The sequence below is a fragment of the Hoplias malabaricus genome, chromosome 5 (assembly GCF_029633855.1).
Source record: "Hoplias malabaricus isolate fHopMal1 chromosome 5, fHopMal1.hap1, whole genome shotgun sequence".
Lineage (NCBI taxonomy): Eukaryota > Metazoa > Chordata > Actinopteri > Characiformes > Erythrinidae > Hoplias > Hoplias malabaricus.
Window position 1 is genome coordinate 19,649,182 of NC_089804.1, and position 18,492 is coordinate 19,667,673.

At 47.5% G+C, this 18,492-nt stretch overlaps 1 protein-coding gene across 3 annotated transcripts in view; it reads left to right on the forward strand.

Annotated features, from left to right (window-relative positions):
• The window catches only part of LOC136696490 (E3 ubiquitin-protein ligase RNF123), a 147,321-nt gene that overhangs the window by 40,590 nt on the left and 88,239 nt on the right, over positions 1–18,492 (forward strand). For all 3 annotated transcript variants that reach the window (XR_010802621.1, XM_066670928.1, XM_066670929.1), the window contains exons 32-33: positions 14,233–14,372; positions 17,305–17,493. Coding sequence is in view for 2 of the 3 variants with exons in the window: in XM_066670928.1 (XP_066527025.1) it covers positions 14,233–14,372; positions 17,305–17,493 (329 nt within the window). In the remaining variant the exon portion in view is untranslated. The remainder of the gene's footprint in view (positions 1–14,232; positions 14,373–17,304; positions 17,494–18,492) is intronic.

Sequence of the window (18,492 nt, forward strand, 5' to 3'; positions counted from 1 at the left end):
GAGCTCCGTGTGCTCGATACTGCCTCTCTCAGGTCATAAACGTTATACACGTGTCTACCGCCCTGTGCTGTTTGCGCTGTTCCGCCGCAGTTACCGTGCTGACATCAGTTATTATTTTTCTCGCTGTGGTTCCAGGCAAGCCTCATTTTTCTGGTCTCCTTTCTAATGTTCTTTTAACATGTTTAAGGGCTATTAATGAATCCATTGTGAGTGGGTGCTTTTTTATTGAGTAAGATTTATTGGCAAAACAGAAAGGTATTAATAAAGACTTATTGCTTATTTCTTCCCGTTCCCTGCACCCCACCTGCCACACCTACCCCACACTGTGAGAAATGCAGTGTTAATGGAACCTGAGGACCTTGGTTTGTTGGAGGATCTATTTGCTTCATCCTCTCGGTTCCTAACCTGAGGACCTTGGTTTGTTGGAGGATCTATTTGCTTCATCCTCTCGGTTCCTGCAGTCGGTTCTCAGTTCTCAGTCGTAGATGACTAAAGGAGCCAGTTCTGAGGAGGTGAGATATGGTGATCCGTATGTAATGAGGAGGAGGGATGTGGTTGTTGCTGCGTGTCTCCAGCTGATGATGGGACGGCTTTGTTAAAAGCCCTGCGAGGTCATTGGCAGCTCTCGAACGTATCTGTGCTGTAACCTTTACTCTCACAGAATGTAGCTCTCGGAGCCGGTGGAGGTGTCTTTACATCTTTGGCACACGAAGAGTGAGATGGGGCTGTGTCCCTGTTGTTTTTGTGCGGTGCCCCCTGCTGTGACTGTAGTGTAAATGAAGCCTCCAGGTGAACAGTCTCTGTTTACTTTGTGCATTAATTATATGATTTTTGTCTCTGGTCTTTCTCCATGAGCCAGACACACGTTACATTTAGCACTTTCCAGGTTCTGAGAAGCCTTTATCTCTCATAGTATACTCTACTGGCCTGACACTTTATTAGAAACGTTGCCTGGCTGATGTACAGTGGCCGGTGTAGAGAGGGTACCAGTCAAACCTGTAGTTTAAGGAACAGATTTGTAGTATTGTAGTATTTACATACACACTCAATAATGATACACACACACACACTAGTGCACTAGGGGCTGTTAACACACCCCCAGAGCGGCAGGCAGCCATCCCTGGCGCCCAGGGAGTGTTTGGAGGAGTCAGTGCCTTGCTCAAGGGCACTTCAGCTGTGGATGTTCTTGCAGGACCTGGGGATCGAACCAGCAACCTTCCGGTACCAAGCCCGATCTCTAACCATTAGGACAAGGCTGCCACATGCTCAAACAGACAACTTGACTCTCCAGTCACTGTCCACTCCGGTCACTCTGTGGATAGGCTGGTGCTCTGCATACTTTGTTAGCCAGCTTTCTCTCTGCTAATATGTGTGTGGTGGATCATTCTCAGCGTTGCAGTGATGCATTTTGTCGCTGTCCAATTAAAAACACGTCTCCATTGTTGTGGAATTTTAATTTACTACATTATCTGTACACAGTCGCTGTGTGAAAATGAAATGCTCTCAATAAAATCTGTCCATTGAAAGTTAATGAGGTTTTCCCCACCCTTCTCCTGTAGAGTTACTATTTTGGGAAATACATGTTTTTAATTGGACTTGGACGATTTGTACAAGTGGATGTGACACAGCAGGGCTGCTATAGAATGATCTGTGTGGTCAGTGGAGCTGATAAAATGGAGGCTTTAATATTATGGCTCACTGGTGTAATTACGCAGTGTAAAATGTCAACAGACATATTTCAACACCACTGAAGCATGAGGTTTTCACCCTATCACTCGCACTCACTCAGTCACTCACACACTTACACTCACTCAGTCACTCACACACTCACCCAGTCACTCTCACACTCACCCAGTCACTCTCACACTCACTCACACACTCACCCAGTCACTCTCACACTCACTCACACACTCACCCAGTCACTCACACACTCACCCAGTCACTCTCACACTCACTCATACACTCACCCAGTCACTCACACACTCACGTCTGAATTCTGAGGTGTTATTATATTTAAATTATAATAAATATATTTATGGAATGGAGTCAGAGCTGATTTTTAAGGATTTGTTTCTTCACTTCCAGTGTGTGATCTGCTCATCAACTGTAGATCAAAGTCTTCACGTGTAGTTTATATTTTGAGGTAATCAAATGTGACTGTGGTTTATTTTTAAAACTCCTCCTGGAGTTCGAGATCTGACTGGATGCTGCCGCTTTCTCTAAAGCTGTTAAAGATTCAGAGTCAGGAGAGAACAGTGAAGGACAGAGGCCAACCCTCGTCTTGGCTGATCTGAGGTCAGGGTGCACTCGGATGTTCCTAGCTCAGTTCTTCCATCAGATTCTCTCTGGTTTGATATTTTGAGAAGAACAAACCCGCTGCCTCTAAAGCTGAAGCGAGACCAGTGCCTTCCTCGTGAGCCGTGAGAACCGAGCCTGTGATTCATGACTCTACAACCTTCTCTTTTCCCCAGAGACGGTGCACAGTGTTTCTGCTCCACTGCTGAGCTCCGTTCAAGCTACGCATGACATCTCCCCCTTGTTCGACCGGCCTCGTCTCTGTGCTAACGCTGTCGTCTTCTCTCGCTCTCGTTTGCATGACTTCCAGGAGATTTGTCTGTTGCTAGTTTCCAAAGTAAGTTCCATTCCCATTTTTCGTTTTGTTTCTCATTCTTTCTCCGCCTTTGTTTTCCCTGCTCCTGATTAGTGCCGCTTCTAAACCAGATCTGGTTTAAAGCTAAAGGACATTCCAGTCTTTCACAGATGCACGTAGTCGTCATGACGTAGTTTAAACCCTCTTCCTCCCGACCCCCTGCCTGCAGCATCTGTGTATTCCTTTCCCTACAGTGTTTTTGCTGGTTTCCTCATCATCGTTTATAGCGTTATTAATATTTTTATTGTTTGTTTCTTTGTGTCCATGTGTTACACATCATGCACCTTTGTAAACATCTTTTTGTAGTGAAAGTGCCATCATTGCTGTAGTTTGAAGCTTGTAGAAATGTTCTCTGTGATGTGAAGCGGTACAGTTTCACACACAATCTGTCAATAGGTTTATTTTTAACGCTTTTTAAAGACAAAATTAAAGACTGAGTGTGTGGACCTTGGGGCTCTGTGTTGCAGGGGGTCTCTCTCTGTCACAGCTGCAGGGGCTCGGGGTCCTGGGTAGTATCCTCTCCTCGTGTCGCTGCCTGTGAGGAGTGTGTTGAGTTCTCACTGGGTTGCCTCCTGTTGCTGTGCTTTCCTCCCACAGTCTAAACACACAGACACACCAGTAGATGGGGTGAGTGTGTGAAACTGTCCACAGGGTGAGTGTGTGAGTGACTGGGTGAGTGTGTGAGTGACTGGGTGATTGAGAGAGTGACTGGATGATTGAGAGTGTGTGAGTGACTGGGTGAGTGTGTGAAACCTCTCAGGTGATTGCGAGAGTGACTGGGTGATTGCGAGAGTGACTGGGTGATTGAGAGAGTGACTGGGTGATTGTGAGTGTGTGAGTGACTGGGTGAGTGTGTGAGTGACTGGGTGAGTGTGTGAGTGACTGGGTGATTGAGAGAGTGACTGGGTGATTGAGAGAGTGACTGGGTAATTATGAGATTGACTGGGTGAGTGTGAGTGTGTGAGTGACTGGGTGAGGGTGTGACACTTCTCAGGTGAGTGTGTGAGTGACTGGGTGAATGTGTGAGTTACTGGGTGAGTGTGTGACACTTCTCAGGTGATTGTGAGAATGACTGTGTGATTGCGAGAGTGACTGGGTGAGTGTGTGAGTTACTGGGTGACTGTGTGACACTTCTCAGGTAATTGCGAGAGTGACTGGGTGAGTGTGTGAAACTGTCCACAGGTGATTGTGTGAGTGAGTGTGTGAGTGACTGTGTGAGTGTGTGAGTGAGTGTGTGAGTGACTGTGTGAGTGTGTGAGTGTGTGAGTGACTGCGTGAATGTGTGAGCGACTGGGTGAGTGTGTGAAACTGTCCACAGGTGATTGTGAGAGTGACTGGGTGATTGTTTGAGTGTGACTGGGTGAGTGTGTGAGTGACTGGGTGATTGTGAGCGTGACTGGGTGAGTGTGTGAGTGACTGGGTGAGTATGTGACACTCCTCAGGTGAGTGTGTGAGTGACTGTGTGATTGCGAGAATGACTGGGTTATTGTGAGAGTGACTGGGTGATTGCGAGAGTGACTGTGTGATTGCGAGAGTGACTGGGTGAGTGTGTGAGTTACTGGGTGAGTGTGTGAAACTGTCCACAGGTGATTGTGTGAGTGACTGGGTGATTGTGTGAGTGACTGGGTGAATGTGTGAGCGACTGGGTGAGTGTGTGAAACTGTCCACAGGTGATTTTGAGAGTGACTGGGTGAATGTGTGAGTGACTGGGTGCATGTGTGAAACTGTCAACAGGTGAGTGACTGGGTGATTGTGAGAGTGACTGGGTGAGTGTGTGAAACTGTCCACAGGTGAGTGTGTGAGTGACTGGGTGATTGAGAGTGTGTGAGTGACTGGGTGAGCATGTGAAACCTCTCAGGTGATTGTGAGAGTGACTGGGTGATTGAGAGAGTGACTGGGTGATTGAGAGAGTGACTGGGTGATTGTGAGTGTGTGAGTGACTGGGTGATTGAGAGAGTGACTGGGTGATTGAGAGTGTGACTGGGTAATTATGAGATTGACTGGGTGAGTGTGAGTGTGTGAGTGACTGGGTGAGGGTGTGACACTTCTCAGGTGAGTGTGTGAGTGACTGTGTGATTGCGAGAGTGACTGGGTGAGTGTGTGAGTTACTGGGTGACTGTGTGACACTTCTCAGGTAATTGCGAGAGTGACTGTGTGATTGCGAGAGTGACTGGGTGAGTGTGTGAGTTACTGAGTGAGTGTGTGAAACTGTCCACAGGTGATTGTGTGAGTGACTGTGTGAGTGTGTGAGTGACTGGGTGAATGTGTGAGCGACTGGGTGAATGTGTGAGCGACTGGGTGAGTGTGTGAAACTGTCCACAGGTGATTGTGAGAGTGACTGGGTGATTGTTTGAATGTGACTGGGTGATTGTTTGAGTGTGACTGGGTGATTGTGAGCATGACTGGGTGAGTGTGTGAGTGACTGGGTGAGTATGTGACACTCCTCAGGTGAGTGTGTGAGTGACTGTGTGATTGCGAGAATGACTGTGTGATTGCGAGAGTGACTGGGTGAGTGTGTGACACTTCTCAGGTGAGTGTGTGAGTGACTGTGTGATTGCGAGAGTGACTGGGTGAGTGTGTGAGTTACTGGGTGAGTGTGTGAAACTGTCCACAGGTGATTGTGTGAGTGACTGGGTGATTGTGTGAGTGACTGGGTGAATGTGTGAGCAACTGGGTGAGTGTGTGAAACTGTCCACAGGTGATTGTGTGAGTGACTGGGTGAATGTGTGAGTGACTGGGTGCATGTGTGAAAATGTCAACAGGTGAGTGACTGGGTGATTGTGAGAGTGACTGGGTGAGTGTGTGAAACTGTCCACAGGTGAGTGTGTGAGTGACTGGGTGAGTGTGTGAAACTGTCAACAGGTGAGTGAGTGAATGTGTCAAGCTCTGTCCAGGGATGAAGTGCTGAAAGAAGATGAATAAATGAATGAATTAATGACTGAATAGATGTATGGATCGTTTGAAAGACCGCAGTGAGGCCTCTGCTTCCTCGCAGCCAGAAACGTTTACAACGTTTAATCATTTTACACATATTATCCACTAACAGTGCTCAGTAACAACACTCCGCATCACTGCAGCTCTGAAAGGGTGAACTAACCCACTGTAGAGGAGGTGAACTGGTGAATGTCTGTCAGTTTGATGTAAACATCTTGAGCTGATTGTCATGCACCATGGCTTTAATGCATCCTCACTGGATTTGCAAATGTGCTTTTATTATGGATTTGCAAATGTGCTTTTATTATGGATTTGCATAAAAATGCAGCTGTTGCAGTCAGGACCAAGTCCATTGAGATTTTCAGTGTATTACGGACTAATCCCCCTCCACCCCCCCTCAAAAAAACATGAGCGCAGGCCAGTGATGTCTGATCTAATGAAGAACATTGGGAACCGACTTCAGAGCAGATAGTTTGACAGAGCCACAGAACAGGGCTCTTCTGAAAGAGCAGTGAATCTCCACATCCAACATTGTCCTGGAATACGCAGCCTCTTCATTTCCAGGCGCTTAATGCATTGTAATTAGGAATTACCCATGCTTTTCCTGTTGAGTGATGAAGCCCAGGAGGAAGAAAGGAGGCAGTGTTTATCTGATCACGTCCGTGGGCTGTGAATACGCCTGGGGCCTCGTGTGTTTCTGTGCCTCTTTGTTTGAGTCTGTTAAAGAGTGTTAATGAAGAGCGTTCTGCAGACAGAAGTGGCATCAGGATTTATTGTCTGTCGTTATTGGGGTGTATTGGCAAATACAGCTTTCCATTCATTCCAGTTCAAAAGCGGCTTTCAGTGGTTCATGCTCCTGTTATCAGTTTAGAAATGCGTTTCTCTGTGATGGAGCTTGCCAACTCACGTCTAATCTAAAGGCCTAAGGTAGCGCAGCAAACACTTAACAATTATTCAGTAACAGCGCCACCTGCAGTGTGATTCTGCTTGGCTCCACCCACACAAACGGCGCTGAAGCTGGACTGGGATTGGACTGTGCTCAAGCAGCACATAAACACTTCATGTGCAGTAGCGTGCTGCTTTGTGTAGGTCTACATTAGTACAGGCATCTGCTTTGTGTATGTCTTCGTTAGTGCAGACAGCTGCTTTGTGTAGGTCTATGGTAGTGCAAACAAGACTTCATGTAGGTCTATGTTAGCGCAGACAGCTGCTTTTTGTAGGTCTGCATTAGCACAGGCAGCTGCTTCGTGTAATTCTACTTTAGCACAGACAGCTGTTTGTGTAGGTCTACGCTAGCGCAGACAGGGCTTCGTGTAGGTCTGCATTAGCGCAGACAGGGCTCAGTGTAGGTCTGCATTAGTGCAGACATGGTTTAGTATTGGTCTGTGTTTGCGCAGACAAGGTTTTGTGTAGGGTCTGCGTTGGTGCAGACAGGGCTCAGTGTAGGTCTGCATTAGCGCAGACAGGGCTCTGTGTAGGTCTGCATTAGTGCAGACAGGGCTCAGTATAGGCCTGCGTTTGCGCAGACAAGTTTTTGTGTAGCTCTGTGTTAGTGCAGACACGGTTTCGTGTAGGTCTGCGTTAGCGCAGACAAGGTTTCGTCTAGGGTCTGCGTTGGTGCAAACAAGGTTTTGTGTAGGGTCTGCGTTGGTGCAGACAAGGTTTTGTGTAGGTCTATGTTAGTGCAGACAGGGCTCAGTGCAGGTCTGAATTAGCACAGACAAAGTTTCATGTAGGTCTGAATTAGCGCAGACAAAGTTTCATGTAGGTCTGCATTAACGCAGACAAGGTTTCGTGTAGGTCTGCGTTAGTGCCGACAAGGTTTTGTGTAGGTCTGCGTTAGGGCAGACAAGGTTTTGTGTAGGTCTGCGTTAGCGCAGACAAGGTTTTGTGTAGGTCTGCGTTAGCGCAGACAAGGTTTTGTGTAGGTCTGCGTTAGCGCAGACAAGGTTTCGTGTAGGTCTGCGTTAGCGCAGACAAGGTTTCGTGTAGGTCTGCGTTAGCGCAGACAAGGTTTTGTGTAGGTCTGCGTTAGTGCAGACAAGGTTTTGTGTAGGTCTGCGTTAGTGCAGACAAGGTTTCGTGTAGGTCTGCGTTAGTGCAGACATGGCTCAGTGTAGGTCTGCGTTAGTGCAGACAAGGTTTCGTGTAGGTCTGCGTTAGTGCAGACAGGGCTCAGTGTAGGTCTACGTTAGTGCAGACAAGGTTTCGTGTAGGTCTGCGTTAGTGCAGACAGGGCTCAGTGTAGGTCTACGTTAGTGCAGACAAGGTTTCGTGTAGGTCTGCGTTGGTGCAGACAAGGTTTTGTGTAGGTCTATGTTAGTGCAGACAGGGCTCAGTGCAGGTCTGAATTAGCGCAGACAAAGTTTCATGTATGTCTGCATTAACGCAGACAAGGTTTCGTGTAGGTCTGCGTTAGTGCAGACAAGGTTTTGTGTAGGTCTGCGTTAGTGCCGACAAGGTTTTGTGTAGATCTGCGTTAGCGCAGACAAGGTTTTGTGTAGATCTGCGTTAGCGCAGACAAGGTTTTGTGTAGGTCTGCGTTAGTGCAGACAAGGTTTCGTGTAGGTCTGCGTTAGCGCAGACAAGGTTTCGTGTAGGTCTGCGTTAGTGCAGACAATGTTTTGTGTAGGTCTGCGTTAGTGCAGACAAGGTTTCGTGTAGGTCTGCGTTAGCGCAGACAAGGTTTCGTGTAGGTCTGCGTTAGTGCAGACAAGGTTTCGTGTAGGTCTGCGTTAGCGCAGACAAGGTTTCGTGTAGGTCTGCGTTAGCGCAGACAAGGTTTCGTGTAGGTCTGCGTTAGCGCAGACAAGGTTTCGTGTAGGTCTGCGTTAGCGCAGACAAGGTTTTGTGTAGGTCTGCATTAGTGCAGACAAGGTTTCGTGTAGGTCTGCGTTAGTGCAGACATGGCTCAGTGTAGGTCTGCGTTAGTGCAGACAAGGTTTCGTGTAGGTCTGCGTTAGTGCAGACAGGGCTCAGTGTAGGTCTACGTTAGTGCAGACAAGGTTTCGTGTAGGTCTGCGTTAGTGCAGACAAGGTTTCGTGTAGGTCTGCGTTAGTGCAGACAAGGTTTCGTGTAGGTCTGCGTTAGTGCAGACATGGCTCAGTGTAGGTCTGCGTTAGTGCAGACAAGGTTTCGTGTAGGTCTGCGTTAGTGCAGACAGGGCTCAGTGTAGGTCTACGTTAGTGCAGACAAGGTTTCGTGTAGGTCTGCGTTAGTGCAGACAGGGCTCAGTGTAGGTCTACGTTAGTGCAGACAAGGTTTCGTGTAGGTCTGCGTTAGTGCAGACAAGGTTTCGTGTAGGTCTGCGTTAGTGCAGACCGGGCTCAGTGTAGGTCTGAATTAGCGCAGACAGGGCTCAGTGTAGGTCTGCATTAACGCAGACAAGGTTTCATGTAGGTCTGCGTTAGTGCAGACAATGTTTTGTGTAGGTCTGCGTTAGTGCAGACAAGGTTTCGTGTAGGTCTGCGTTAGCGCAGACAAGGTTTCGTGTAGGTCTGCGTTAGTGCAGACAAGGTTTCGTGTAGGTCTGCGTTAGCGCAGACAAGGTTTCGTGTAGGTCTGCGTTAGCGCAGACAAGGTTTCGTGTAGGTCTGCGTTAGCGCAGACAAGGTTTCGTGTAGGTCTGCGTTAGCGCAGACAAGGTTTTGTGTAGGTCTGCATTAGTGCAGACAAGGTTTCGTGTAGGTCTGCGTTAGCGCAGACAAGGTTTTGTGTAGGTCTGCATTAGTGCAGACAAGGTTTTGTGTAGGTCTGCGTTAGTGCAGACAAGGTTTTGTGTAGGTCTGCGTTAGCGCAGACAAGGTTTCGTGTAGGTCTGCGTTAGTGCAGACAGGGCTCAGTGTAGGTCTACGTTAGTGCAGACAAGGTTTCATGTAGGTCTGCGTTAGTGCAGACAGGGCTCAGTGTAGGTCTGCGTTAGCGCAGACAAGGTTTCGTGTAGGTCTGCGTTAGTGCAGACAAGGTTTCGTGTAGGTCTGCGTTAGTGCAGACAGGGCTCAGTGTAGGTCTGCGTTAGTGCAGACAAGGTTTCGTGTAGGTCTGCGTTAGTGCAGACAAGGTTTTGTGTAGGTCTGCGTTAGTGCAGACAAGGTTTTGTGTAGGTCTGCGTTAGCGCAGACAAGGTTTCGTGTAGGACTGCGTTAGCGCAGACAAGGTTTCGTGTAGGTCTGCGTTAGCGCAGACAATGTCTCGTGTAGGTCTGCGTTAGCGCAGACAAGGTTTCGTGTAGGTCTGCGTTAGCGCAGACAAGGTTTTGTGTAGGTCTGCGTTAGTGCAGACAAGGTTTCGTGTAGGTCTGCGTTAGTGCAGACAAGGTTTCGTGTAGGTCTGCGTTAGTGCAGACAAGGTTTCGTGTAGGTCTGCGTTAGTGCAGACAAGGTTTTGTGTAGGTCTGCGTTAGCGCAGACAAGGTTTCGTGTAGGACTGCGTTAGCGCAGACAAGGTTTCGTGTAGGTCTGCGTTAGCGCAGACAATGTCTCGTGTAGGTCTGCGTTAGCGCAGACAAGGTTTCGTGTAGGTCTGCGTTAGCGCAGACAAGGTTTTGTGTAGGTCTGCGTTAGTGCAGACAAGGTTTCGTGTAGGTCTGCGTTAGTGCAGACAAGGTTTCGTGTAGGTCTGCGTTAGTGCAGACAAGGTTTCGTGTAGGTCTGCGTTAGTGCAGACAAGGTTTCGTGTAGGTCTGCGTTAGTGCAGACAGGGCTCAGTGTAGGTCTACGTTAGTGCAGACAAGGTTTCATGTAGGTCTGCGTTAGTGCAGACAGGGCTCAGTGTAGGTCTGCGTTAGCGCAGACAAGGTTTCGTGTAGGTCTGCGTTAGTGCAGACAAGGTTTCGTGTAGGTCTGCGTTAGTGCATGCATCTGCTTTGTATTCTGTAAATTTATTTGTGTAAGAATTTATAACTGAAGCCCAAGGTCACTGCTGCTGATGTAGAGGCCCCCTCTTGTGTGATAGAGCTTAATGAAGGGGGTTAATAGCTTACACATGTAAAGTGGAGGGATACATGGAAAGTTAGAAGTCCCAGTGCAGTTCTACTCCATATCAGCACTCGGGGAATCTCTCTCGTCCAATCAGATCACAAGGTGGAGCTTTCTGTTGTGTAAAATGGTGGATATTTAACCACACAATATAATATATTAAAGTTATGTATTTCTACTGAAACACAAAACAGCTTGGACATTTTGAATCTCTGTATTTGGACACCTTTCAACACCTTTTCAATAAATAAACTTTTATGTTAATAATTAAAATCACATTTTCATTGTTTTCCGGAGGCAATGCCACCAGAGCTGAGGGACAGAACCAGCCGAACCACGACTCTTTCTTCAGTGCCTGTGAAAGGGCTCCTGAATCTGGCGTTGCACCATGAAAGCCCGGCTGTATGATGCAATACTGTGCCCACTCTCCTAAAACATGTCAGAATAAAAGTCCAGTGTTGTGTGTTGCTGTGTGCCATTTGGGGAATTCTGAATTCAGTCATAAATCTTACAGTGTATTGAATTCTGTGGTGCTGCCCTGTTCTTCAATGTGTTCAAAGGTTTAATGCCACACATACTCACCCAGTCACTCACACACTCACCCAGTCACTCAGTTACTCACCCACTCACCCAGTCATTCACACACTCACACTCACTCAGTCACTCACACATTCACCCAGTCTCACACACACACGCACACACACACACACTCAGTCACTCACATACTCACATACTCACCCAGTCACACTTAGCCACTCACACTCACTCAGTCACTCACACACTCCCTCAATCACTCACACACTCACCCAGTCACTTACACACTCACACTCACTCAGTCACTTTCACACTCAACCAGTCACTTCACCTAGCAACAATGTGTGTTTTGACTGTGGGAGGAAAGTGGAGCACCCGGAGGAAACCCACACAGACACAGGGAGAACACACCACACTCTGATCTGAGGATCCTGCAGCTGGGGGACACAGAGACCACCTACAGCGCCACCGTGCTGCCTTGTATTAAATAATTTAAAAGGAAAACAGTGGACTTTGAAACCAACTACGATTGACTCAGTTATTGGTTAAATGTCACTGCCTTTCATCAGCTCTGATAAATGGGTTTGTAGTTTCTTGAAAAATGACATTTCTGTTTCAATTTTCTCCTTCCTGCCCTGCAGTGTGGGTCAGAAATGTTTGCAGCTCACATCTTTCAGAAGCCAGTTATTGAGCGTCCTCTGATATTGACATGCTGGGGTCACGTCCTGGTCCCGCTGTTTGATCTCTGAGCGTTTTCAGCCCTTCCCTTGTGTTTACAGTAAAGCCAGAGCGAATCAGGAGGCTGCGGTGCATCTTGTCAGGGCCTAACCTTCTCTCTGGCCTCTTTCGCTCTGTCTTTCCCCTCCATTCACTTGCGGGAAACGTGTGTGTGTGCGTGTGTCCGGTCACGTCCGCTCCTTCCCCTGGAGGTGAGGTCTGTGCTGGACATTTATTTTTCTGTTCCTGCTGCTGCTACACTCTCCTCTCCCTCCTCCTCCCACCAAAAATCAGCAGCGTTTGTCCCGCTCCTGCCACCAACATAGACTCCAGCCAGCTATCGCTTGCTCCCTCCCGCTCCCTCCAGTCCGCAGTACTGCTACAAAAACACACACATGGCCCAAAACAAAGGAAACCCTCCCTGAGTGGGCATGCCCAAACATTTGACTCGTACTGTACATGTGAATTGTGATTGTGTTATTGTCTAATTATTTTCTTTGCAGAAATAGACAGGGATTTTCCTGCATGTTAATGTCATCCTGCTCCCGCTGGTTAACCCCCGGCTCCCGCGCAGGACACAGACATGTAGTCCCTCGCCTCAAAATGTTCAGACAGCAGACAGGTGAATAGAATAATTGCCCACCTCGGGCTGCCTCTTGTGGAAGAACACGCACTCTCTGCCTCTGAGGACGTATCAGAGTGGATAAACCTGGCATCGACTTCCATTTCACAGTCAATCCTTCCTTCCCCGTTTCAGACAAGTGGCCCATCCTCCGTTTCTCCGTCAGTCGCTCCTGTGATCGTGTGTGTGTGCGCTTCACCTTGCCCTTTAAACCCCGTTGTCCAAGCTGCCATTGAGAGCCATGTAAAGGTTATTCCTCTGTTACAGCTCTGATCCGACCTGTCAACTGATTAGCTCCTTTCAGAACGACTGAAAGAGTGTGCGGTGTCCTTTTTTGCACGGGTCTCCCAGGCTTTTCACATGTCCAACGCACTGATAGACAAGCTATTGAATTACCCAGCATTCTTTGCATGCCGGACATCCTTTCTTTCAAACACAAAAGACCAGAGAGAGGCTGGAGATGAGGCTGTTGACTGATACCTGATTTCTTTGTGGCAGGTGCAGCTCTGTGCACCAAATGGCAGCATCATTATGTTTTATTGTTCCGTGGGAGGTGGCATTGTTCCCATTTGACCCCTTTTTGTTGTGCGAAGATGTATTGTGGCTTGTGCTATTCATCACTCACTCATTACTGGGTAATTAGGATTATAGGCCTAATGAGAGAGAGAGAGAGGTAACAGCTGATTATAGAAACGGGATCGTTTTGGTTTAATTCTGATCTGCCTCCAGACGGCAGGATGTTTTCACAGATCTTTGTGCACGTTTTTTTCGCTCACGAGTTTCATCACAATCTGTTCAAGTTAAGGATGTGACTGGAATATGAAATGTGTTATAAGGCTGATATCATTTATTAACTACAGCCAGAAACCGTGTCATCTGTTCAACAAGGTCCTGAGATTATAAAGTATTTTATGCCTCAAAGCTTTGAAGATATTTCCGAGCTCTTGACTGCAGCTCTTGGAGAAATGATACAGGATAAACACTCAGCTCTGAGACACCTGTGAGACTGTTGTGGTTGATGAGTTACTGAGGCTTTGAGGATCCACTGGGCTTTATTTTTGGGACATGTTGGGCCTGCTCATGCATATGTAAGATGTTGTTTATTGGTGTCACACCTATGAGGTTGATGTTGTTGTTGAGAAGAGTAGGCACCATGTAGTGGAAAAGCTTGGTCCCTACTCTTACTTCCGTTCACAGCTCCCGGTGTCGTCTCTACACCCTGTCTCTAAGGGGAACAGTGGTCTTTGGAAACCACAACAATGGTGGCGGTAACATTAAGCGGTGTTTACTCATGGTGTAATGGCGTATTGTTGTTGTTTGAGACTGAACACATCTCCGTTATCAGTTCAGACAGATCAGTAGAGTTTGTTCCTTCCTTGTTGCAGCGTCCAGCTCTCGCTGGATTCTTTCGTCGGCCACCGATCCAAGGAGCGTTTGAACCTCTTCAAAAGACCACGGCGTCATTTTACGAGCTGCCGTCGTGAGTCGGATAAAAACAAACGTGATCTCTGCTGCAGCTGGAGATTTTACAGATGGAGAGTTGGTGCTGGTCGTCTGCGTTGCGTGGCATAGAGTGACGACTCTCTCTGGACAATCAGCGCTCTGCAAGGTTTACACGCCACAGTTTAGTCCCTACTCGACTCGCTCTGAACCACGAGAGAACAGCCACTAAACAAGAACCCGCTTCCAGAACCAGGGCCTGATTCACCTGGTGGAGAAGCAGAAAATATGAGTAGAGTCCAGCAGTGGAAATGCTCATGTGTGTTTATTGTGAAACAATAATTTTTTTTCTCCACAGAGCCTTGTCCATCGCTCCTGCTCCAGAGGCACATGGCAGAGCTCCTGAGTCAGGACAAAGACATGGCTGCTAGCTTCCTCAACAGCGTCCTTAACCAGCTGAACTGGGCTTTCTCCGAGTTCATCGGCATGATCCAGGAGGTAACACACAAACACACCAGGCTCTGGCCCCTGAGATGCTGAGTGTGAGCTCTACCACGTGATCGATGCAAACTGAAGCTGCCAGATGCTATTGTGCTTTCAGAAACATTCCAGAGTGTCGACAAACACAGTCACATGGAAATGTCTCTTCTGTTGCAGAACTTGACTCACTCTCAACCTTTAAATTATTCACTCTAGTCTTGATCGATAGTATTGTTGATGCTGTCACTGGTTGCATTAGTGGCTTAGTCATTCACATTTTAAACAGCGTTATTTGCATACAAATGGCTTAGTCATAGCAATGTTGATATTTGCATCGCAGCCGACGCTGCAGCGGAGAGTCCGTACCTGCAATTAAGCAACAGCTGTGTCACATCCAGATTTACGCTCGCGCACCTAAATCCACTCGTTATTTTCCGTGAACTGATCGTCTAATTGTTATACACCACCACCACATCCACCACATCCCGAAGAAAACAACCGCTCTGCCCTGTTCTGAATATGTATTCCACAAATAAGTTACCCTTTTTCCTGTGAGTCACCAGCCCCTGGAGCCGCCCGCACGTATGTGCCGCCTCACTAAACATTACCCCCTTTAATTATGCCAGCAGCCCCCGGTGGCTGCGCACCTTCATCCTCAAACTTCTCCTCATTCCTCTCTCCTGTCCTTCTACAGCTACAGTTTGATCCCAGGGTGGAAGGTGTGCGGGCAGTAGGTGGATTTTCAGAAGTGAAAAAAGACCCAGCTCTGGCTCTGGTTGCGCTCGCCCTCTTTTTTCCTGTAGTGTTGTTATTAGTGATGTGGGCTTTAGGTTCCCCAGGGCGATGGTAGGAAAGAGCAAGGCTCCCTGCTCCATAATGGCAGGGAATTAACTTCCGGCAGGGGATCTGGGGAAGTGCTCTCCTGCCAGCCCATCTACCAGCTCTTAACACCTTTGCGTTCGAGGCCGAGCCACTAGCCGACCCTGCACTTTCGCTGCAGATTGAGCTTTGAAGGTCGGATTTGTTGGTCCGAAGGTTAGCGAGCTCTCAGCGGCTGCCTTTCATCTCTGACGATTCTTGAATTAAGAGGCAGCAATCTACAGAGAGATGGGCTTAGTGTTTACCAACTGCTCCTGGTAAACAGAGCTGGTGTGGCCTGAGACTAAAGGACATTCACAGCACATTTCTGTACCAACACAGGGTTGTTGTTGGGCTGTTGTGTTATTGTGGGGCTGGATGTTTGAGGGAGTATTTTGTATTTTGGAAAGGGAAGCTCGCTTAGCTTTCAAGAGTAAATCTGTGGCTACACTGGGCTTTTCTCACTCAGAAGGAGCACTGAGTTGCAGCAAAACTGGAGATACTATACACCACCAACCAAGAGTCACAGTGAAAACAGAGCTGACAAAACACGCCTCTGAGAACTCATTTTTCCTGCTGTTGCAAGAAAACAAGGGCCCCTCAGATGTGAAACTGCTGAATCAAAATGGAGGGCCCAGACCCCTGAATCAGGGGTGTATATACGTACTCTCGATTACAGCTTTCTCTCTAATACACGGTCTGCCCTTGGGTCCAACCCCATCCACTGTCATATTCCGCCCGTGTTCTATGTGTTCTACTTAGTTTCTGTAGTTTACGTTTACATTTATGCCATTTTGTTACTGGTATTACAACTAGGCCAAATCAGTGTTAGGAGTCTTGCCTAAGGACTCTTACATGTGTAGCACAGACGGCTTGCCCAGACATCGACTCGAACCCAGGTCTCTCACACGGAGACAATGGTGTGGCAATAAAAGTTTGTTTGCATCCAGTTTAGAAACTCTCAACTCTTCTCTCTCATCGAATTCACACCGTTTCCGCTTCCACACTCCTCCCCGCAGGACTCCAGCCGGCCCCATACACAAAATAGATGGAGGACGAAATGAAAAACTTTCCTCTGCCACAAAAGTGCAGTGTTCTGCCTGATTTGCATGTGGTTTATAAAGAGGAGAGGACTCGCCGTCGTGTTTGTTGGTGCAGTTAATGGAAAATATCATCAATATTCCGGGCTGCTGCTGGCGTCGGTAAAGATCAGGATATAAAACGCTTTCTCAGGCTCCAAACTGCAAATTGCATTTTAGCCCCTGAATGTGTTTCCATTAGCTTCCTGTAAAATGGAGAGGCCGGGTGTCTCCTTTATTACAGCGAAGCATTTCCAGAGGCAGTGCTCATTCAGCCCCGCTCCCACAGAGTCCAGGTCTAGACTCTTACTCAGCTGAACCAGTTAATGAACATCCTCAGAGCAAAGGGAATTCAATTATAAAAATACATCACATTTATCTACGTCATATATCGCTGTGTGTGTGTGTGTTGCAGGCTTGTTATGTTGAAATTAACGTAAATATATGACGTGTGTGTTCCACAAAGCGAGATTTCTCCGTTTTTTCCTGAAAACCCAAGGCTGAAGTCAAGCCTGTTCAGTAAAACTGTCACTCAGCTCTTTTCCTCTCAGAGGATTGACAGAGGGACAGAGAGAGGTCACATTTGCTTTTGTTTTTAAATAAAATATATTCGTAAATGGTTAGTGTTTATTTTCTTATTTCAATAAACTGAAAAACATAGACATTATAAAGTGACCAAGAGTTATGACACATTTTATTAGTTGTGTGTTCCTTTGTTAACAGTATGTTAAACCCAGCATGTGATCTGACATCTGTAAAGTGTGTGTCCACCTCTGTGTAATTTGACCACGAATAAAATCCTTAAACATTATTTAGTTGGTAATTTAAGACCCTGCATTAAAGATATCGTTTTTCGGTGTTTTATGTTAATCTTAAACTGGTAAATGTCCCCCCAATGTTCCCAGCTGCTGCTTAAGTTTATCCCTAATGTCTCTGAAGTCAGTGGAACGTGTGTCGGCTCAGAGGCATTGGCTCTTCCCCCTGCAGCTGTAGTGATGAGTTTCCTGTTCCAGATCCAGCAGGCGGCAGAGCGTCCGGAGCGCAACTTTGTGGACACCAGGCAGCTGAAGGTGTGCGCCACCTGCTTCGATCTGTCCGTCAGCCTGCTGCGGGTGCTGGAGATGACCGTCACTTTGGTGCCTGAGATCTTCCTGGACTGGAACCGGCCTTCGGCCGAGCTGCTGCTGCGGAGGCTGGCTCAGGTGGGTAAAGGCGAGCGGTCAGTCGCGGCCCTCAGACTCTGAAACCCTTAATCATTTTAGAAGAAGGTGCATCTGCGTGCTGCGTTTTGTCTCTGGAGTGTCCTGTACATGGGACATGAATATCTCAACCGCAGTGACACACTAATGAATCTTCTCTCGGAGACTGGAGTTTGTCCTGACCTCTCAGAGCCGTGTCAGTGCGTGATTATATTTATGTTTCTGGGTTTTATAAGGCTTTACGTATCTAGGGAACACTTGTATCTCCCGTGACGTCTTCAGACAGCCCCATCTGTGTGTTTACGTGTGCGCCTTCAGACCATTTCTGTTCCTGCGTTCTATCTTTAATTAAGTGCTGATTGAACCCAGCTCACTTTATCATCAACAAATGATTTGCTCCACAATCATCTCCCCTTCACTCACCCCTCCTTCACTCGCTGTAATTCACCCCTCATCAACAGCTAATTCCCCTCATGTTGCCGTGCCAGGCGTGTGTGTGTGTGTGTGTGTGTGTGTGTGTGTGTGTGTATGTGTATGCACAAGCAAAGAATGGATTAATCATAGCAGACAGGACGTACCGATGTGGCCACTGAAAAAAAATAAAACCCGATGTTGCCTCATTCGTAGAATCTGTCTCTAATTACGTATTATCATTTCTACCAGGGCATGACTGGGGAATATATTACAGGTTTGAATACTCGCTGTCGTTTGCGAATATTAATTCTCAATACCAATATTAGATCTGATTGTTTCCATTTTATATTTAACCGTAAACTAAACGAGTTTGTGATCCATCAAAGACGCCCGTGTGCTCCTGTTCCTGATGGATGTAGCCTTGGTCAGGAGGAAGTATCCTCACGTGGTACCCATCGCTCTAACGGTGTTTCAGCCCCTAACCACATCACTCTCCAGTTAATGGTCAGCGGTGGTGATCAAGTCCTTGCCTCTTTCCACCTTCTCCCTGTCCACACTCCTCACAGACAGTCACCTGGAAGAAACCCA